We start from the raw sequence: 23,806 nt of genomic DNA, 5'->3' as shown, positions 1-23,806 counted from the left end.
GAATGAAAATCAAAGAAATGCAATATTCAATCGAACATTCAGGCTGAAGACAGCTTTGATTATTTTTACTGCTCCACTAAGAATGCTGCTTGGACAAGTGTCTGGCGAGAAATAGAATCGAACTGACGGACGGGTCGAGGTGGTGTTGGGTTGATTACGCTACATCGAAACCCGCAATCATTGCAGTAACATCTTTGTTATAGCGTTGTTATGTTTTAGTTAAATTCTTTGGCGTACAGTGTGGCCGAGAAGTAGATGTACAGTAATTAGTTTTTTGTCACCTGTATGTTATTTATTATTCTGGTACACTCCACTTGTAATTCTGAACGGGTTGATCCGTATTCAACAAATGCTACCTCTGAATTAACGAACTGCTTGCAGACATATTCTTTCAAAGTTCTGCGTAGAGTAACCACTCAATGTAATGTTTACTTGATATAGTCTGCTGTCACAGACGGGAATAGGAAAGTTTTCCCTTCCTGTACGAGAGAAGTACAGGATTACCAAATGTCTGCTAAATGCCGTCAAATGATATTGCGTACCTGGTACAGGAGATCGCACCCTGTTACCTTCAAGGGTGTATAGCATACCTACTATGGGCTCATGCCTTTGTAAAGATCAAGATTCACGAACTGAAGAAAGAACACAGAATGGCTCAGCAGTTCAGTCCGCTCCCGTACACATTCCAGCCGGAGATTGCAGGGAATGCCATACATCAGAAGAAAATTGCGGATTTTCGCAAAGGTTTCGTTCATCAGCGACAGTTGACAGACTTGTTTTGGAAACGCTCAGCGTCATTGGCTCAATGGTCGAGAAGTAAGTGAAAGTTTTATGTAACAGTTTTTGTCGTTATTAACCGGTGACAGAATTACAAAGTCATTTTGTCACCCTATTGCTCCACGAATGCTGATTTAAATTTGTAATGATATCCTTGTGTTGATTTGAAATCTGTTGTAATAAACATTGTCCACACAGCAAAAGCAAAGTTCATGATTAACCTGAGTGATAGGCACTTGCTTCACTCCTTCACGTATCCAAACAATATAAAATAATTTTCTTACACCGGCCCTTCTCTCTCAACGGTTAAGGAAAGATTATAGTTACCGACAGATCGATACTTATATGTTGTTGGTTAGTTTAATTGTTGATAGTTTCAATATGGAAAAACTTACTGTGCAACTGTGACATCCTTTCTCGGGAAAGTACTTATATATTCAACTTATTAATGTTAAGCATGTAGTCATGTTTACAAATTAATTTGCGTTGTGAATGTTAAATGACACGTTCCACATGATTACGATTTATTTGCCAAAGATCCGTGGATCATCAGATTGACTAACCTGTTCGTTGTTTCCTAGCCAGTTCGTGCTGTATGACAATATACCTAATGTTATTTCATGCCTCGTCATTGCCGAGAAATTGACATCCAGAGATCTTAGGCACCATAGAAACTGTTCACGTTTTATTTCTCTAACAACGTGGTTTATATACACACTAGCAGTTATATGTGGCTTTCCTGTCAAATTTCCAGCAGTTATGAATACTGTGGTTTTTTAAAAAGTTATTTCGAACACTCATACATTTGAAAATGCCAAATATAAAGAGTATAACTTGTTTTGGAATTACATTGACTGAGTGCAGTCATGTAACAAAACAGTGTAGTGGTATTTTAACAGTTAGTCAACACTGTAAACGAACCCCTGCTGTATGACACAACCAAAGTGACCACAGAGGGTACCATTATTTTCCTTTATGCATTGTAGAGTACTTGATTTTGACAAATTTTGTTTGAATGTTTTGTTGGGAGTTAATAATTTTATGAGTATTACATTAATCTTTTTAAAATAGGACCCATATAAATGTAGATTCTTGATTGCTAAAATTGAGGAGTAAGGCCTATTCTACACCTTTTTGTCTGTGTTTTTTTGCAGTCTTTTCTCCAGAATAAAATCAATACTTCACTGTAAGTGACTGTCATATGAAGAATGTATTTATGATATTATTCAGTGTTATCAGTATTTGCTGATACATCAGTCATAAATTGTATTATGAAACTAGATCTTAGTGCTCATACATTATTATCTTTTGGTACCCAGAGCATCAGTTTATTTCATAAAGTTCTGTTTGATGTGGGGCTCTTGTTGAAACATTTTCTACTTAAAGTATGTGACATTCTTGTATCCTCTTATAGGAAGGAAATGGTTACACAGTCATGAAAACCTTTGTTCACATCTGTAGCAAAATAACAATGATAAATTGTCTTAAAATATTTTGAAGTCATACCTAAGGGGCATCTTTACTTCAACAGAACAGTATATGAGTAGAAGCTATCAGAAGGATTTTATTTTGTTCTACATGCCTTGTGAATGACTGGATTCACACAGGCTGTCATCCTCACTCTTCAGGTTCTGAGATTCCTAGGTTGGTCTTCACTGATGCAAAAAGTTAGTTGTTACTGATCGATGATTTTGCCATGTCTTCCAGTTAAGAAAAATGCTACTTTCTCACCTGTATTCTGCAAACTACTCAGAATTGCATCACAGAGGGTACTTCCTGTTGTGGCAGTTATTAGAGCTTCTTTCTGTTCCATTCACATATGGAACAGGGGAAGAATGATTGGTTCAATACCTCTATGCATGCTGAAATTAGTCTAATCTTGTCTTTTTGGTCTCTATGGAAGTCATATGTGGAAGATCATAGTACATTGCCAGAGTTATTGTTTGAAGCTGGTGCTTGAAACTTTGTAAATAGACCTTCACAGATTAGTCTGCATGTATTTCCAAGTGTTTACCAGTTCAGTTTTTTCAGAAATTCTGAGACACACTCCCATTTGTCAGAGAAACCTGTGACCATTTGTGCTGCCGTTCTTTGTAAGCACCTAATTTGGTACAGTATCACACACTTGAGAAATATTAGAGGGTGAGTCATAGAGATGTTTTATAAGTGATCTCCTTTGTAGAACAATTGCATTTTCGTGGTATTCTACTGATGAAGCAATCTGTTTTACCTGCAACCAGGCCTCGTTTAAAGTCCAAGCGACACAAGCCACGGCTCTGCGCACCAGGCCAGATTTGAATACAGTTCGTATCACACTTAGTAACAAAAACTGGAACTGTTAAAGTGTACAAGGGAAAACTAGAAACTGAATGCTATCCCTGTTGCAACACTCAGCAAAGAACTTCCCTTATTTGGAGAAATAGTTTGAGGAGTATAAAATGCAACAGTATCAGTGAAGATGGCACTCATAATTCCTCACTGCAGATGTAAACTAGTGTGAATAAAACAACGATGTCATGAAAAGGGTAGATTGCTACTCACCAGATACAGGAGGCATTGAGTAACAGATGGGCACAATATCTGTGTGTGTGTGTGTGTGTGTGTGTGTGTGTGTGTGTGTGTGTGTGTGTGTGTGTGTGTGTGTGTGTATTGTTGACGAAGGCCTTAATGGCTGAAAGCTTTATTTTGTGACAGTCTTTTTGTTGTGCCTATCTGCGACTCAGCATATGGTGAGTGCCAACTTTCCTTCTCATAATATTGTTACATTATTAATACGTATGTACAATAACTGCAATCGAAGTCTGTAATGGGTGGGACTTGTGTGAAGTAGAATCTGATTTTTAATTTAAAATTAATTGTATTATATCAATTATTTTTGAGTCAGTAGCTAACATAATGTAGATGGCACTTTCACTTTTAATAATCTTGTAGAAAAGTTTTGTTGCCTATAAATAACATGAAATTTCAGTACAGTGTAACTTTAAAGCCTTGCGTACTGAGTACTTACTTATTTACTTGAAAAATGTACCCCTTAGAAAAAATGTAACTTTGATTTCCCAGCATGATTGAAATGTCGATTTGGGAGAATAACAAGAACTTGTTGAAACTCTGTATAGAAGACATCCTTCTTGTCAACTTTGAATACCTTTGTCAAGTTCTCTGCGGATCTCATACACATTATATGAATTTCCTCATTGTCTTCAACACTTCTCTGTGCAATCCCAGCATATCTGTATGTAGTAGATTTCTTTCTAGCATTTTGGAATTCCACTGAAATAAATGTTACTGGCCTTATTTTTTCCACAGTTGGTTCTGAACATGTAACTTCTTGGGGACTGTTTGTCAACGAGATATTCAGGATATGGGTCGACAGAAGCGTCCGATCCCACGCGTCGGCTTTGACCTGTGACGTAAGGGTGTTGTGTGTGACGTCATGACGGCGCGGAGTTTGGTTCGAGTGTGGCTGTCTCCAGTTCTGTTTTATCTTATTTTATTTATCTTTCTGATCTGTTCGTTCTATCCCCTGAGATTTTTTTTTTAAGAAAGACAAAAAAACACAAATCAGCTACTGAAGGATCTTTATCTTCTATGGGTTGCAGGGGTTACGACCCCTGGGGAGGTGGGTGGGTATTCATGCATGGCTGTCTTCACTTACACGTTGTAGCTACGCAAGGCGTCTAAATTTGTTTATATTTAGTTTGCCCCCCCCCCCCCCACCCCCACCCAAAACACCCCATTTCCCGCGCTTGTCCCGTTAATGTCATTAGGCTTCTTGTGGAAAGTGTGCGTGTTTGTTTTTGTTTCCGCCATATTTGTGACGTCATGGGTCAAAGCAGACGGGCGGGATCGGACGCTTCCGTATTTCCCAGGATATGATTCATGATCACTCATCTCAGGATCTGTGTAGAGGAGAGAATATATGATAGATTACTGTAGAAAAACCTGCACTTTCTCTAAATCTAACTTTAGAAAACTTCTACCACATATTGGCGTACAGATATTGTAATCATTGAAGTAATGCTTGCTGTGAATATCTTTTACCTTTTTAACAGATTTCCAGCATCCATCCAGAGGGTCTCTGTTTTCATCACTATGATCTGGTGTCAGGAGAAGAAAGTTTATTCCCAGAACAACTGATTCAGCACACACTAAAAACTCCTGCACGTTGCTGATGACTTTTCTTTGCTTAACTTTGTTCCAAAATGCCCATTTTGTTACAGCTCTGATGCTATCCACTGAATACTTCCCATGAGATGTTGCAGAGAAAAACCATTCTACAGACACTCCAAAGTCTTACATTATGTAGCAGAGGCTAGAAATGGTAAATTTGTTCTTAAATTGATATGTGAAACCATCAGAAAAAATTCTAATTGAGGTCAAGTTTGGAAGCTCTTGTTTGAGCTTACTTATTACCTACCATAAATTGAGTGTGTGTCATGGCACAGTTCATTGCTCACAACTGAAAATGACTGTAATCTGTGTATGACTCCAGTAGGCACTTTGTACCGGTATCTCATCTTGTGTCTGTGCTACATAGTTTTTTGCAAAATCTGTTTGCAATGTAACTTCATCCTCACTATCTGATGCTTTCATAGTATTTAAAGCTGCAGATTGTATCGACAAAGGAGCACTCTTTGAATTTTTTTTTCATGAGACTGAAGTTCAGAGAGAGCTTCATCAAGACTTCTCGACTAGCAGTAATCTGTTTAGGGTGACACTCATGGTCAGTCCATTGTCTCCAAGATATTATTTCGCATAAAGCAAACTTTCCATCAATTAGTGTGTGTAAATTTATATGCCCTTCTTGCAATCACTTGTCATGCGTATTCCACTTCCTGTGTCTCAGCAAATAAGATTCAAAAGGTCAGTGTTAGTTGCAGGGAAAAAGTTAAGTTAGCATGATATTTGCATGCACAAACGTTGTGAGACATTTCAGAAGTTAGAACAACGTTGTTAGGCCACAACTCATAAAATTTTGAAATCTTGATATCAATATCTGTATTCTCTTGCTTAAAAACAACTTCCAAAAGTGTCATATTCACGTGATGTTTCTGCAAGCTACTCTTTTCCCTGTTTCATGGTCTCCAGTAGACATTACAGCCTTTATAGCAGGTGTTTGCCTGCTGATTTCATCCTTCATGAAAAAGATGTGTATTTTGAGCAGAGAATCATCTGTAAGTTTGAGATGTTTTTTTTCTCTATTGAGAAAATCTGCGTTACTACCTTTTTAGGTAAACTTTCACTCATAAGATTTTTCGTTTTTGCTGATTTTTTGAGGGGCTTGAAATAAAGCGCCTTTACCAGAGAAACAGTTTTGTCGAGGGGCTGAGGACACTTGTAAGATCCTAACTGGGAGGCACAGGTCTCAAGCTGATCTTCGATATGTTGTTGTTGTTGTGGTCTTCAGTCCTGAGACTGGTTTGATGCAGCTCTCCATGCTACTCTATCCTGTGCAAGCTTCTTCATCTCCCAGTATCTACTGCAACCTACATCCTTCTGAATCTGCTTAGTGTATTCATCTCTTGGTCTCCCTCTACGATTTTTACCCTCCACACTGCCCTCCAATGCTAAATTTGTGATCCCTTGATGCCTCAAAACATGTCCTACCAACCGATCCCTTCTTCTAATCAAGTTGTGCCACAAACTTCTCTTCTCCCCAATCCTATTCAATACCTCCTCATTAGTTATGTGATCTACCCACCTTATCTTCAGCATTCTTCTGTAGCACCACATTTCGAAAGCTTCTATTCTCTTCTTGTCCAAACTAGTTATCGTCCATGTTTCACTTCCATACATGGCTACACTCCATACAAATACTTTCAGAAACGACTTCCTGACACTTAAATCTATACTCGATGTTAACAAATTCCTCTTCTTGAGAAACGCTTTCCTTGCCATTGCCAGTCTACATTTTATATCCTCTCTACTTCGACCATCATCGGTTATTTTACTCCCTAAATAGCAAAACTCCATTACTACTTTAAGTGTCTCATTTCCTAATCTAATTCCCTCAGCATCACCCGACTTAATTCGACTACATTCCATTATCCTCGTTTTGCTTTTGTTGATGTTCATCTTATATCCTCCTTTCAAGACACTGTCCATTCCGTTCAACTGCTCTTCCAAGTCCTTTGCTGTCTCTGACAGAATTACAATGTCATCGGCGAACCTCAAAGTTTTTACTTCTTCTCCATGAATTTTAATACCTACTCCGAATTTTTCTTTTGTTTCCTTTACTGCTTGCTCAATATACAGATTGAATAACATTGGGGAGAGGCTACAACCCTGTCTTACTCCTTTCCCAACCACTGCTTCCCTTTCATGCCCCTCGACTCTTATAACTGCCATCTGGTTTCTGTACAAACTGTAAATAGCCTTTCGCTCCCAGTATTTTACCCCTGCCACCTTCAGAATTTGAAAGAGAGTATTCCAGTTAACATTGTCAAAAGCTTTCTCTAAGTCTACAAATGCAAGAAACGTAGGTTTGCCTTTTCTTAATCTTTCTTCTAAGATAAGTCGTAAGGTCAGTATTGCCTCACGTGTTCCAACATTTCTGCGGAATCCAAACTGATCTTCCCCGAGGTCGGCTTCTACCAGTTTTTCCATTCGTCTGTAAAGAATTCGCGTTAGTATTTTGCAGCTGTGACTTATTAAACTGATAGTTCGGTAATTTTCACATCTGTCAACACCTGCTTTCTTTGGGATTGGAATTATTATATTCTTCTTGAAGTCTAAGGGTACTTCGCCTGTCTCATACATCGTGCTCACCAGATGGTAGAGTTTTGTCATGACTGGCTCTCCCGAGGCCATCAGTAGTTCAAATGGAATGTTGTCTACTCCCGGGGCCTTGTTTTGACTCAGGTCTTTCAGTGCTCTGTCAAACTCTTCACGCAGTATCTTATCTCCCATTTCATCCTCATCTACATCCTCTTCCATTTCCATAATATTGTCCTCAAGTACATCGCCCTTGTATAAACCCTCTATATACTCCTTCCACCTTTCTGCCTTCCCTTCTTTGCTTAGAACTGGGTTGCCATCTGAGCTCTTGATATTCATACAAGTGGTTCTCTTCTCTCCAAAGGTCTCTTTAATTTTCCTGTAGGCAGTATCTATCTTACCCCTAGTGAGACAACCCTCTACATCCTTACATTTGTCCTCTAGCCATCCCTGCTTAGCCATTTTGCACTTCCTGTCGATATCATTTTTGAGACATTTGTATTCCTTTTTGCCTGCTTCATTTACTGCATTTTTGTATTTTCTCCTTTCATCAATTAAATTCAATATTTCTTCTGTTACCCAAGGATTTCTATTAGCCCTCGTCTTTTTACCTACTTGATCCTCTGCTGCCTTCACTACTTCATCCCTCAGAGCTACCCATTCTTCTTCTACTGTATTTCTTTCCCCCATTCCTGTCAATTGTTCCCTTATGCTCTCCCTGAAACTCTGTACAACCTCTGGTTCTTTCAGTTTATCCAGGTCCCATCTCCTTAAATTCCCACCTTTTTGCAGTTTCTTCAGTTTCAATCTGCAGTTCATAACCAATAGATTGTGGTCAGAATCCACATCTGCCCCAGGAAATGTCTTACAATTTAAAACCTGGTTCCTAAATCTCTGTCTTACCATTATATAATCTATCTGATACCTACTAGTATCTCCAGGATTCTTCCAGGTATACAACCTTCTTTTATGATTCTTGAACCAAGTGTTGGCTATGATTAAGTTATGCTCTGTGCAAATTTCTAGTAGACGGCTTCCTCTTTCATTCCTTCCCCCCAATCCATATTCACCTACTATGTTTCCTTCTCTCCCTTTTCCTACTGACGAATTCCAGTCACCCATGACTATTAAATTTTCATCTCCTTTCACTACCTGAATAATTTCTTTTATCTCGTCATACATTTCATCTATTTCTTCATCATCTGCAGAGGTAGTTGGCATATAAACTTGTACTACTGTAGTAGGCATGGGCTTTGTGTCTATCTTGGCCACAATAATGCGTTCACTATGCTGTTTGTAATAGCTAACCCGCACTCCTATTTTTTAATTCATTATTAAACCTACTCCTGCATTACCCCTATTTGATTTTGTATTTATAACCCTGTAATCACCTGACCAAAAGTCTTGTTCCTCCTGCCACTGAACTTCACTAATTCCCACTATATCTAACTTTAACCTATCCATTTCCCTTTTTAAGTTTTCTAACCTACCTGCCCGATTAAGGGATCTGACATTCCATGCTCCGATCCGTAGAACGCCAGTTTTCTTTCTCCTGATAACGACATCCTCTTGAGTAATCCCCGCCCGGAGATCCGAATGGGGGACTATTTTACCTCCGGAATATTTTACCCAAGAGGACGCCATCATCATTTAATCATACAGTGGAGCTGCATGTCCTCGGGAAAAATTACGGCTGTAGTTTCCCCTTGCTTTCAGCCGTTCGCAGTACCAGCACAGCAAGGCCGTTTTGGTTAATGTTACAAGGCCAGATCAGTCAATCATCCAGACTGTTGCCCCTGCAACTACTGAAAAGGCTGCTGCCCCTCTTCAGGAACCACATGTTTGTCTGGCCTCTCAACAGATACCCCTCCGTTGTGGTTGCACCTACGGTACGGCCATCTGTATCGCTGAGGCACGCAAGCCTCCCCACCAGCGGCAAGGTCCATGGTTCATGGGGGGGTGTACAGATTTTAATTGATGTCTGTACTTCCTTTTTCTTTTAGCTTCCTCCTTGCATTGTTCCAATGAAGATTTTTCACCAGAGAATGCCTTCATCTTCCCATTTTCTTTTGTACCGTTCTTTCTTTTTCATTATGGGGTTGTAGACATCTTTCTTCAACTCTTCTTTTAAAGTTTTCTCATATGCTCTGCTGATGTTGTTTGCCCCCATTTTCTGAATAAATAATAAGTTTTTATTTAGTGCAAACCATCAAGGCACTTGGTACACCAACCAACATAACTTAAAAATGACAAGAAGGGTTAATCAAACAATTGAAAATCCAGGAAGGAATGTAACAATGTTATGAAAAGGAAAGTTGCCACTCACCATATATAGCGGAGATGCTGAGTCACAGATACACAACAAAAAGACTGTCACAAATAAGGCCTTTGTCACACACACTCTCATGCAAATGCAACTCACACACACACAACCGTAGTCTCAGGCAGCTGTAGCCATGCTGTGAGCGCAGCACCAGTGCATGATCAATGGTCGATTAGCTCGATCACTAAAGAAAGAAGTGGGATGTACACGTGGAGAAGATTTGAGAGGGAAGAATATTCCAAATACAAAATTCCTGAGGATGTTGTCAACATGGTAATGGACTACATTAAATGGTTCCCACCTTATGACAGTCACTACACTAAGGCACACAACCCTAATAGAAAAGACTACATTGAGAAACAAGTTCCAGAAAGAAGTGTAGTGAAGGAGTGTTTCTACAGATGTGTTTTCAATGAGAGATTCAACTTATCGTTCCATGCCCCAGTGAAGGACTCCTGTGCTACATGTGATTCCTTAAAGTGGAAAATTTTGACTACAGAAGAACCATTAAGTCAGCATTAGTGCAAAAACAGAATGAACATTGGAGAACAGAAGTAGTAGCATGGTAGTGTTTGGCTGAGGACACACAACTCTGTCAAAGGAATTTGAGTATCGTAACTATAACTTTTGATTTTCAGAAAGCTTTGCCTTTCCGTAAGGTTTCAACCTCAAAAACTTATTATTTGAGGAGCTTGGATGTCTACATCTGTTGCATTTATGATCTCAAGATGGACATCCCCCTGTGGGTCCGGGTTTAGAATAGGCCCAAGGTATTCCTTCCTGTCGTAAGAGGTTACTAAAAGGAGTCTCTCACGTTTTGTCCTTTATGTGATGGTGCCCTATAGGGTTTGACATCCAATTTTCAAAATTTTCCCGAAGAGCGAGCCAATTGGGGAACAGTGCCTTACATGGTGCATCGTGTCAATTGTGCACTGAGGTCTTTAGCCCACTTTCTCATTGTCGCATTGCAGTCCCGCTCATTCTCCATCTCTTGGGCAAGGACACCTTCCTGGGTGCATTTTCCAACATGCACTATGCAGTGTTGCTTTCTGCGCCGACGATGACCATGGGCTTCTTAGCACCTCATATCCAGCACGGTAGCCAGTCCATTGTGGTGGGGCCACCATGTACCCTGTTGGTTGTAGCCCCCTGACAACACAGGGATTGCTCTGCTGATGCCTGCACTGTTAACTCCCCACATACACCATAGAGTAAATGCCCGTCTACCTGGGGCGTCGGGACTCCCGGCAATGGCCATCGTGCCAGGTGGTCCTTGCTGAGGCTGGGTGGTGCCCGTGGGGTGGGCCCCTGTTTGGAGTGGATAGCATCAGGGCGGATGACACACCATGAAGTGTAGTACGTCATCTCTTGCTGCTGTCATCAGTCTCTAAACGGGCAAAGTCTAACTTCAATGCTAAGAAATATGACCCCAAGTCATTCCCCTTCCTGGCCACACCATGGAAGGAACGCCAGGATAAGGATGGTAGTGAAGCTTATTCGACCCGGTACATCGTATGTATGAGAGTCGATGGGGAATCTTTCATAGGCGTAGTTTTTTGTGGAGCATTTAGAGGACAAGTTTGGGGAGGTGGAGGGCTTGTCCAAAATGCGCTCGGGGTCAATTTTGATAAAAACAGCATCCTCTGCCCAGTCATGGGCATTACTCGCTTGTGGCAAGTTGGGGGATGTTGCTGTTACCATCACGCCTCCTCATAAGAGCTTAAATATGGTCCAGGGTATTATAGTCCACAGGGACCTTCTTTTGCAGTCAGACGATTAGCTGTGTGCCAGTTTAGAGTGGTGAGGTATTCATTTTGTCTGGCGCATCCATTGGGGTCTGAGAGATAACCAGGTTGCCACCAGTGCCTTCATCTTGGCCTTCGAGGGTGACACACTGCTCGAGAACGTCAAGGTGATGGTCTACTGCTGTGACGTCAAGCCTTATATCCCTACCCTGATGCAGTGCTTTAAGTTCTGCAAGTTTAGCCATATGTCTTCCCGCTGTACTTCCAGCCCCCACCTGTCGAGATTGTGGACGTCTATCGCATCCCAATACTCCATTTTCCCCGCCTCCCACCTGTGTCAACTATGGAGAGCATCATTCACCTTGCTCACCAGACTGAAGGATTTTACAGAAAGAGAGGAAAATCATGGAATATAAGACCCTGGACCGAGTGACCTACAATGAGGCTAAGAGAAAATTTGAGCGCCTACATCCTGTGGCTATGACCACCTCATATACCGCCGCTACGAGACCACTTGTCGTCCCATCAGTTCCTCAAATTCCTGTCGCCCCTCAGAACTAGGAGGCTACACTTGCCCCCTTGATGGTGGGGTGCACATCCCTCCCTGTTGCTCCTGCACCACCTACTTCGGGAGCAACACCCCCCCCCCCCCCCTCTCCCAACTACCGTATTTACTCGAATCTAAGCTGCACTTTTTTTCCGGTTTTTGTAATCCAAAAAACCGCCTGCGGCTTAGAATTGAGTGCAAAGTAAGCAGAAGTTCTGAAAAATGTTGGTAGGTGCCGCTACAACTAACTTCTGCCGTTGAATATATGTAGAGCTACACAGGCGTGCTTTGCAGGCACAAAGATAAATACTGGTGCCAAAACCTCTGCGTCTGTAAATAAATAAAATTTAAAAAAAAGGTGGACGACGAGCTTTTTTCTCCACCCCGAGTTTCGACCACTGTATTTTCAGACATTATCCAATGAAGTAAATACAAATTCCGTATTGTTCATCTTCGAATGTAGCAGCATTTCAGTGTACTACGAAAATCCGACTGGCAAGACTTTGGGATGTTTGTCAATATGGCCAACTCTACGTTCTGAATTTTTTCCTACCTGTGAGAAGAGATGGTTGCTAATATGAACTTTTATGAATTGTGAATCACATGCAGTATTGTCTTCACCATAAGAATAATATGAATATAAACATTTTACCATGTATTCTTTCATGTTTGCTGCTATCTCATTTAAATCCTTTCTGGCTAATAAACTACGAAACTAGAGTGAGACAACAACAAACGCGGAAGAATATACATATAAAGTCATGTTTATATTCGTATTATTCTTATGCCTAATAGTGATACAGTCACAAATGAAGCACGGCAATTGACTAGATTTTTAATATAAGATGACTCTAATTTCTGTGCAGTATGTAATATACTAAAGAGGCGTCTGCAGAGATTTTCAAACGGAGAAAAATTTTCGCTAAACTCTCGTTCAGAGCATCTTCTATCATACGCACTCTATTATTTGGTTCTTGTTGATCATTATCAAAGAAAGCAACAACAAACAGTAGTCTCATGCGATTATGTCGCTTATGAGACAATTCCTCTCTTTTTTTTTTAATAGTAAGCGGCGGTAGCGCGCACAAAAGCAAGCCATGCCGCGAGCGGCGACAGGCTGTTAACACTCATTATCAGAATGCGACAAACAATGCATGACACAGTACAGTAATGCATTTTCAGCTTAGAGTGACGTAAACACCTATAACAAAGAGAACGGCACTTCTCAGATCAAAGAAAAATAAGCAATCAATTCAAACCAGACGAAGCACGTGAAAAGGAATGGTACCCATATAAATACAGACAGAGCGCCTGATGCATAGCAATGGCTACCTGGTAAAGCTTAACTGCTAAGCTTACGACTGGAACCAAAGCACTGTAGCTGTACTGTCATTCATTTGACCTAAATTGTGTCTCATATTACAATGGACCAACTTTGTTTCGATTTGGAGGTGGCGGCCTAAAAATTTTCTCTCCCCTTGAATTTCGAGTCTCAAATTTCAGGTGCGGCTTAGATTTGGGAAAATTTTTTTTTCCTTGATTTCGAGTCTCATTTTTCAGGTGCGGCTTAGATTCGAGTAAATACGGTTTTGGGAATTTCAGTCCCCACTTCTGAGCCAGAGAAGCGTAAGGCTTCTTCGGCTCCTCTCACTAGGAAGGGGTATCTTGGGTCACTCCCTTCCCAGGTTTCTGCTAGTGGGAAAGATGACACCCGCCAGTGGCCGAAGAGCCCAAAAGCAGCTGGTCGTAGGGCTTCACACTCATCCTCAGTCCTGGAGACTGATTCAGTGAAGTCCTCCCAGCCACGGAAACCCAAGGAACAGCACAAGAAATCGGAAAAGAAGACCCCCCCTCCAAGAACAGGGAACTTGCGGTGGCACCCACACCACCGCTACCTACAAGCTCTGCATCTGAGGATGGCGTGGAGATTCAGGCATCCGCTGAGGACCTGGATCTCGCTGGACCCTCCTTCACAATGGATATAGACTGCTCAGGCAAAAAGTCAGTGGCAGCAGGTGTGACTGAGGTGTAAACTGCCTCATTGAATGAATGTTCCATGCCTTCCCAGTCTCACGATGATGTCATCCTCCAGTGGAATTGTGGCGGTTTTTTTCCACTGCCTGGCTGAGCTAAGGCAACTGTAAAGCTATACACCTGCTTTCTGGATTGCCCTCCATGAAACCTGGTTCCCGGCAATGCGGACAGGACAGGGCAGGAACTGTAGCGACTATACTCGAGCGTCAGGTGGAGTTTGCATTTATGTCCTAAACTCAGTCTGTAGTAAAACTGTGCCCCTTCAAACCCTTCCTGAAGCTGTGGCTGTCAGAATACGGGCGACACAGGAAATAACTGTCTGCAGCATGTATCTTCCTCCAGATGCTGCAATAGATGCTGCAGTACCCCTGAATGTATTAGCTGCACTGATTGGTAAACTCCCTAAACCTCTCCTACTTTTGGGAGATATTAATGCCCATAACCCCTTGTGGAGTGACACCGTGCTTACTGGCCGAGGCAGAGATGTTGAAACTTTACTGTCTCAGTTCGACCTCTGCATCTTAAATACTGGGGCTGCCACACATTTCAGTGTGGCTGGAGGTAGTTACTTGGCCACTGATTTATCAATTTGCAGCCCAGGACTTCTCCCACATATCCACTGGAGGGCACATGATGATTTCTGTGGTAGTGACCACTTCCCCATCTCCCTGTCACTGCCCTGGTGTCAGGCCCACGGATCCCTGCCCAGATGGGCTTTAAACAAGGCGGACTGGGAAACTTTCACCTCTGATGTCACCGTTGACTCTCCCCCACATGGTAACATCAGTGTAATGGTTGAGCAGGTGACTACCACAATCGTTTCTGCGGCAGAAAACACAATCCCTTGCTCTTTAGGGTGCCCCTGGCGAAAGACAGTCCCTTGGTGGTTGCCGGAAGCCGCTGAGGCAATGACAAATCGTTGGTGAGCTCTACAGGGATATAAACGGCACCCTTCCCTAGAACATCTGATAGTCCTTTAAGCGGCTGTGTGTCCGTGTATGCCAGCTTATAAAATGACAGAAACAGGACTGTTGGGAGAGGTATGTGTCGACCATTGGGTGCCATATGTCACCTTCCCAAGTCTGGACGAAGATTGATCGTCTATGTGGATACCAGTCCCCAACAGGTGTCCCTGGCGTTACCATAAATGGCATGCTATGTACCTACGCAAACACAATTGCCGAGCACTTTGCTGAGCACTATGCTCGAGCCTCTGCGTTGGAGAACTACCCCCAGCCTTTCGCACCCTCAAACGGCAGATGGAAAGGAAGGTCCTCTTGTTCACTACACGCCACAGTGAACCTTATAACCCCCTTTTACGGAGTGGGAGCTCCTCAGTGCACTTGCACATTGCCCTGACACAGCTCCTGGTCTAGATCGGATCCACAGTCAGTTGATTAAACATCTCCCGTCTGACTACAAGTGCCACCTCCTCATCATCTTCAGTCAGATCTGGTGCGATGGCATCTTTCTATCCCAATGGGGGGAGAGCACCATCATTCCGGTAAAAACCCACTTGATGTGGATAACTATCAGCCCATCAGCCTCACCCACATTGTTTGTAATGTATGGTGTGTTGGCATTTGGGTTGGGTCCTGGAGTCACGTGGCCTACTGGCTCCACGTCAGGGTGGCTTCCTCCAGGGGCGCTCTACCACTGATAATTTTGTGTCTCTTGAGTCTGCCATCCAAACAGCCTTTTCCAGATGCCAACAGCTTGTTGCCGTCTTTTTTGATCTATGCAAAGTGTATGACACCACCTGGGGACATCATATCTTTGCCACATTAGATGGGTGGGGTCTCAGAGGCCTGCTCCAGATTTTTATCCAGAATTTTCTGTCACTCCATACTTTCCGTGTCGAAGTTGGTGCCTCCCATAGTTCCCCCAATATCCAGGAGAATAGGGTCCCACAGGGCTATGTATTGAGTGTATCACTATTTTTAGTGGCCATTAACGGTCTAGCAGCACCTATAGGGCCGTCTGTCTCACCCTCTCTGTATGCAGATGACTTACGCATTTCGTACTGCTCCACCAGTACTGGTATTGCTGAGTGGTGCCTACAGGGAGCCATCCACTAGGCGCATTAATGGGCTGTCGCCAACAGCTTCCAGTTTTCGGTCACTAAGTCATGTGTCATGCACTCCTGCCCGCAATGTACCGTTCATCAGGAACCAGAACTTTACCTTCATGACTATCCATTCACTGTAGTGGAGACATATCGATTCTTAGGACTGGTTTTCGACGCCCCATTGACTTGGCGTCCTCACCTCCGTAAGCTTAAGCAGAAGTACTGGCATCACCTCAATGCCCTCTGCTGCCTGAGCAACACCAACTGGGGTACAGATCGCTCTACGCTGCTGCAGCTTTACGAAGCCATTATTCAATCCTGCCTTGACTATGAGAGTCTGTTTTATGGTTCGGCAGTACCCTCAGTGTTGCATGTACTCGACCCAGTGCACCACTGTGGTGTTCGCCTAGTGACGGGAGCTTTCAAAACGAGTCCGGTGACCAGTGTCCTGGTGGAGGCCGGAGTCCCGCCATTGCAGATCCAACGTGCACAACTGCTCGTCAGTTACATTGCACACATTCGTAGTTCTCCTGAGCAACCAAATTACCGTTGCCTTTTTCCACCCGCAGCAGTTCATCTCCTGCAGCGGCGGCCCAGGTCGGGGTTAATGATTGTGGTTCTCGTGCGATCCCTTCCGTCTGAACTGGAGTCCTTCCCTTTACCACATCCCACCCAGGTCCGTCCGCATACACCTCCATGGTGTACACATAGGCCGCAGATTCGTCTGGACCTTTTGCATGACCCTAAGGACTCAGTTACTCCTGCCGCTCTCCGCTGTCACTTTCTCTGGATTCTTGACGTGTTCCAGGGCTCTGAAGTGGTTTGCACTGACGGCTCGATGACTGATAGTCACGTTGGCTTCGTCTACGTCCACAGAGATCACTTTGAGCAGCATTCCTTGCCCGATGGCTGCAGTTTATTTACTGCAGAGCTGGTGGCCATCTCTCGTGCACATCAGTATATCCGGTCATGCCACCGGGAATCATTTCTTCTGTGTACTGACTTCTTGAGCAGCCTACAAGTCAGCAACCAGTCCTACCCTCGCCATCCTTTGATAGCGTCCATCCAAGAGTCCATCTATGCCCTGGACCGGTCCTGTCATTCAATGGTGTCTGTGTGGACCCGAGGATATGTTGGAATCCCAGGCAACGAACTTGCCGACAGGCTGGCTAAGAGGTTACGCAGAAACCACTTCTGGAGAGTGGCATCTCTGAATCTGACCTGTGTTCTGACTTGCGCCATAGAGTTTTTCGGCTTTGGGAAACGGAATGGCGTAACAGTACACACAACAAACTGCATGTCATTAAGAAGATTACAAATGTGTGGAAGACTTCCATGCGGGCCTCTCGCAGGGAATCAGTTTCCTCTGCCAGCTCCGCATTGGCCACGCTTGGGCAACACATGGTTACCTCCTGCACCGTGAAGACCCGCCTGAGTGTCGGTGCAGCGCCCGGTTGTTAGTGGACCATATTCTGATGCACTGTCCCACTTTGACTGCTCAGCGACAAAATCTTGGGTTACCGGACTCGTTGCTGCCAATTTTATCTGACAATGCCTCATCAGCTGATTTAGTTTTACATTTGTTCGTGATGGTGGGTTTTATCATTTGATCTTAGTTTTAGCGCATGTCCTTTGTCCCTCTGTGTCATCCACCCTAGTGCTTCTAGGGTGGAGGTTTTAATGTGATGCAGAGTGGCTGGCTTCCCCTTTTTTATTCTCATGGTCAGCAGAACACCAATGACATGTTAAAAATAGAGAACTAGAGAAATCGGCAATTGCAGAGCACAGTATCACTAACAAACATAAAATACTTCCTGATGAAACAAAAATTTTGTCCCATGCCTCCCCATATTATGTGAGCAGTGTATGGTCTGATTTGTTGTTTTAATCACTTCATCCCATTTCTTGCATTTCTGTGATTTTCTTGCTCCCTTTTGTTCATTTACATGTTTGTTGCCCTTCATCGTTCTTGTGATTATTCCTTTCATTCTGTTTTGTGTCGTCAGTCTCATTTGTTTTATTCTCACACTTGTGGCATTGTTTTATTCGGAACAAGGGACTGATGACCTCATAGTTTGGTCCCTTTCCCCCTCTTTTAATCCAACCAGCCAACCAATCAAAATGGACACTGGCTTTATGCACATTTGAAGTGAAACTTTGCCATTAAAAGGCTCCTAAGAAGTAGGTTCTTGAAAGATTATAGAACTCCATGCCCATGATGCTCATGACGTAATAGGATACAGTGATGTAGCATCTGGTCAAATTAGAATTCGAAACTTATGCTAATTTGGATAGAAATTGTAAATAACTCAATACATTCCATATGGCTGACTATAAATTTATGTTATCGGAACACTCCTTTCTGACAAACGATTGGAATTTCGGAGTTATTAAGACAAAATCAAGAACTGCCCAAATTTTCTCTCTGGATGATTGGTGTAATGTCATTCAGAAGGCACGGGGAAAACAACCCCTGTACCACTTGTAAAATGGCCCATAATGATATTGTCTCAACCAAGTATGTAGAGAAAAATGTGACATTTAGAAAGAATAACACACAAAATGGAAAGTTCAGCTGGCTTCACATTCGATGGCTTTGTTTCCAGAAAGACTGCGCACATCTTGTTTTATACAAAGAATCGCTTGATGTAGGAACCTCTTTCAAAACTTTGGATGTTACATCTTCACATCATGGCCATCTTCGGCAGTGTAGTGTTAAACTCATTCCTCTCAACAATGCTGTGAGAGCTGTCGCTGAGGCAAAAAGGAGAGACATGATGACACTTCTCCCATACATCCCTCTGGTGCACCATTCTTTCTTCAACCAACTGACAACTGGAAGTTCAGTCAGGAATCTGCACCTGGACATGTTGACTCTTCAGAAGAGGAAGGTAACATGGGCAGTGAAATAAAGTAAACAGACGTGTTCTATTATAAAGCCTCTTGAAGTATCAACGTGACGATAATTACACTTTAACAAATCTCGACATTGAGAAACATTTATTTGGAATCCATAGATGAACACACTGGTGAACTATTAGACTAACTCAGTAGGTAGCATTCTAGTAGTTACAAATAATAATGCAATTATTTTAACTCAATTTGTGAGAGAAAAGTACATAATAGGAGCAATAAGTGCAGAGTCACATTTACTGTATCACATTATGTTTATGTTTTATAAATAAGTTGCAGTTATGGAGAGTAAAAGACAGCATATTCCTTCTCAGGTATTTAACTTCACCAAAATGTTTATAAGACGAGTGGTGCAACTCTTGATTTATACCCCTTTGTTTCACTGTGAGGAAATTGATGAGAGGAAAAGTGGTACTCCAACTTTTAGGGACTGTAAAGGGGTATTAAAGGTACAAATAACTAAAACATGTGTTGTAAATATAATTACTGTCTAGTATTTCATTTTTACATTTCATCAAATGAATCACATATTATTGTGAAGCATGAATTTACAGCAAACAAAATGCAAAACCTTTAATTTCTCAGAATTGGAAAAAATTGATTTACACCACTTTGGCTCTCAGCAGCTCATTTGGATGGACACACACACACACACACACACACACACACACACACACACACATACATATATATATATATATATATATATATATATATATATATATATATATATGGTTATAATAGAAGGAAACATTCCACGAAGGAAAAATATATCTAAAAACAAAGATGATGTGACTTACCAAATGAAAGTGCTGGCAGGTCGACAGACACACAAACGAACACAAACATACACACAAAATTCAAGCTTTCGCAACAAACTGTTGCCTCATCAGGAAAGAGGGAAGGAGAGGGAAAGACGAAAGGATGTGGGTTTTAAGGGAGAGGGTAAGGAGTCATTCCAGTCCCGGGAGCGGAAAGACTTACCTTAGGGGGAAAAAAGGACGGGTACACACTCGCACACACACACAAATCCATCCACACATATACCAATGTGTGGATGGATATGTGTGTGTGTGCGAGTGTGTACCCGTCCTTTTTTCCCCCTAAGGTAAGTCTTTCCGCTCCCGGGACTGGAATGACTCCTTACCCTCTCCCTTAAAACCCACATCCTTTCGTCTTTCCCTCTCCTTCCCTCTTTCCTGATGAGGCAACAGTTTGTTGCGAAAGCTTGAATTTTGTGTGTATGTTTGTGTTCGTTTGTGTGTCTGTCGACCTGCCAGCACTTTCATTTGGTAAGTCACATCATCTTTGTTTTTAGATATATATATATATATATATATATATATATATATATCTATCAAAATACCCATTGGTGATTTGTAATTTATACAGTACAGCTTTACTTAATCCACCTTACGGTTTTAATTATTTAGTATAAGAAGAGAAATAAATTTGGCTGAAACAGAGATGTTGTGTCCTCTACAGATGAAGTTTGTCTTGCCAAGTAGTAGGACTTGGATGCTTTAATAAAAAAAGAAAGAAGCTACTGCGTTGACAGACTGATGACATTAATAAGGCAGTGATTAAGTCTCAAGGAATGATTTAAGTATGAAGTTGGAAGCAGTACAATAACATAGCAAAACAAAAACTTACAAACTGACGACACCACTTTGGAAATATGGATGGGTATTTTCTTCTTATTAACATTTGAAAATATCAGAGTACAATGGAAAAACAAAGGACATAATTGTAACGATGGAATATGCACTCTATACCAAGATCTGTCATGACTCTTCCGTTGGGCTCACTAACTCGCTGTCACCTTTCTGACTAACCTCAACTGCAGGCAACAGCACATATCAGTGTGTCACACCCCCACCATTAAAAAAAGAAAAAAAGTGCAAAGCAGAACAGCAGGAAGACAGTTCGCAATATCAATACAATTGCTATCTTCACTACACCTATTCGATCTGTATAGGTCTAGTGTACAGTCACTGTCAAGGTTACAACCTACAATAACTAAATGATGTAAAGAACATGAACGAAATTATGACTGGAAAATATATAGACGAAAACACCACAGATATCAGCTGTGAAAGAACAATATAAACTGCATAAGAATGTCACTCTACTAAGGTGGCTTGTATTATTCACTAGATTTGCTTATCCTATCAAATCATATTTGGTTCATTGTATGTAATACTTCAGTAGTGCTGTCTGTCTTTTTTTTTTTCAAGCAACTAGACCACCACCAACAAGCAGTGATGCTTAAGCTGCACAAATCCCAATGTCTTCAGGAAGTCTGAGAATTTCTTGTCCCATTACCTTGAAACTTCCTTAAGGATATAAAAAGTATTCTTCACCCTAAAATTTTTTATCTTCTTTATGATCACTAAGAAAATATTAAAATTTATATTCAGTTTCTTTGTGGGTGTTAGATTAAGAAGCAAGCTAATCGATGTGTAGCATGCCACAGGACTAAAAGCTGAGTAGTCAAGTATTTTCACCCACTCAGTAACAAGTCTTGCTTCATAATGTCTATTTTGCTTTTGATGCAGTATCCAGTGCCAAATTATAGGTGTTACTGTACATGTTTTGGTAGTCATACAAGATTCAAGTTTTAGATTTTATTAGGGATTTGTATTCATTAGACATCGCTTTATGGTAGTTTTTATATTTCAGGCTTCTAAAATAAGCGTCTTAAACTCCCATCACAACAAAGTTTGCATTATTGCTGTGTTGTAAAAATCAAATTCATAGTTTGTGACTGACAGTTTCATTACGGTTTTTTTGATAACATAGTTTTAGTTACGTTTTCTTGCTGCATAAATGTGGGATAAAATCTCAAGCTTTCGACGATAGTCCTCATCGTTGTCATCAGGAGCAACTATCTTCACTTCTGCTGTGGTGGCCTTATACAGCCCGTGGATGGCTTCTGATTGGTCGGCTTGTGATTGGTCAGCAATTACTTACTGCTTTTGCAGACAGTGTCAATGTCTGCACTGGCGGCACCACTGCTTCCATGGGAACCTAAACACTGCAATGAACATCCCTGCTGATCTCTGCATCGAGCGCTTGTTTCCATACACTGCTCACATAATATGGGGAGGCATGGGACAAAATTTTTGTTTCATCAGGAAGTATTTTATGTTTGTTAGTGATACTGTGCTCTGCAATTGCCGATTTCTCTAGTTCTCTATTTTTAACATGTCATTGGTGTTCTGCACAGCGAATGGTCTGACCTTTATAATTGCTTCCACACTCACAGGGGATATTATAAATTCCAGGGAGCCTGAGGCCGAGACTGTCCTTAAGAGGGCGCATTGTCTCCTTAATTTTCTTAGGAGGATGGAAAATTGGTCTTATACCCCTTCTACCCAAGTCTCCCTATTTTACTGGAAAACCGAGAATGTTTTACATATCAGTGCCATCGTGAAAGATTTCTTTCTCATATAGTTTTAGTTGTGAGACTCTTGTTTTGAGTTATCAGTGCATAATAAGACGATATGCTGTGATCTTCAGACACATTACGGAGTGAATCATTTGGCATCTGGTTTTCTTCACATACTCGAGTTAATTCTTCTTTTTCCCTCTTGCATTAAGTTTAATTTCAGTTGGTTGTTTTTCATCTGTGATTTGTTTAATCAAAAATGACGTGAGACGCAATGATTATTTCTTTCATCAGGTAGGATGAAGTCAATTCATATCCATCAAAGATTCCATTCATTGAGTTATTTTCAAGCTTTCTTTGTTATCTTCAGTTGGAATATAACAATTATATCTAAAATGTCTCACATTAGTAAGATCTATTATTTTTTCTAACCACACTTCAGTGGAACTTTTTTTATGGACCTTGTTAGTTTTAGCAGAACACTTACATACTTTCACTGTGACATATGAGCGAACTCCTGAATTCCAGGTGTTCATAGGATTATGGAGATGACATGGCTCTGCTTCTTGTGTGATGAGGTGGTCTAAAATGATCCACTCTCTGTGGGAATTGTAATCAGATCAGATGTCCCCCCCCCCCCCCCCCCCCACCTTCTCCTGTGGTGTCAGGACTAGAATAGACTCGTGGCCTTTCCTTACCTGTCATAAGAGATGACTAATAGGAGTCTTATTTATTGGTTCAAGTTTTTTTACCATGGTCTTGGGACTGTTCTGTGGACTTTTGAAGGTTTTTGCACTTTCCACTTTTTTAACACTTTTCCCTCACATATTTTGGCTTTTTAAATTCTGGTCCCCTTGTTGGGTTTGACCTCCACTTTCCAAATTTTACCAAAATGTAGGCCATTTGGGGAAGGGCACCTTACTGTGGTGCATTACCTCTCCACTGTGCGCTGTTATCTTTTGCACCTACCAATTAATTTGATGTACCTCTGCACCCGATATCCAGTGTGGTAGCCAGCCTATCGTGGTGGGGTTGCTGTGTACCCTCTCAGTGGTAGCCCCCTGACAAAACAGGCATCGCATTGCTGATGCCTGAGCTGTAACCTCCCTATGTCAGCCAAAGAGTAGGTGCCTGTCCACTTTCCCTGTACTGGGACTCCGGACAACGGTGTCTGTACCAGGTGACCTTTGCCTTGGTGAAGTGGTGCCCACGAGCAGAGCTTCCAATTGGAGGGACTGGCATCAGGGTGGATGATCCACAGTAAAATAGATCAAACTTAATGGTGGCTGTG

At 41.8% G+C, this 23,806-nt stretch overlaps 1 protein-coding gene across 1 annotated transcript in view; it reads left to right on the top strand.

Annotated features, from left to right (window-relative positions):
- Positions 1–211: 211 nt before the first annotated feature.
- Positions 212–23,806, top strand: part of LOC126187700 (RING finger and SPRY domain-containing protein 1-like) — a 143,718-nt gene continuing 120,123 nt past the window's right edge. The window contains exon 1 of the mRNA XM_049928942.1: positions 212–816. Coding sequence (XP_049784899.1) covers positions 596–816 — 221 coding nt within the window. The 5' untranslated portion in view covers positions 212–595. The remainder of the gene's footprint in view (positions 817–23,806) is intronic.

Source organism: Schistocerca cancellata, chromosome 5, assembly GCF_023864275.1.
Source record: "Schistocerca cancellata isolate TAMUIC-IGC-003103 chromosome 5, iqSchCanc2.1, whole genome shotgun sequence".
NCBI lineage: Eukaryota > Metazoa > Arthropoda > Insecta > Orthoptera > Acrididae > Schistocerca > Schistocerca cancellata.
The sequence above is the reverse complement of the archived record's forward strand: the minus strand, read 5'-3'. Positions and strand labels throughout refer to the sequence as shown.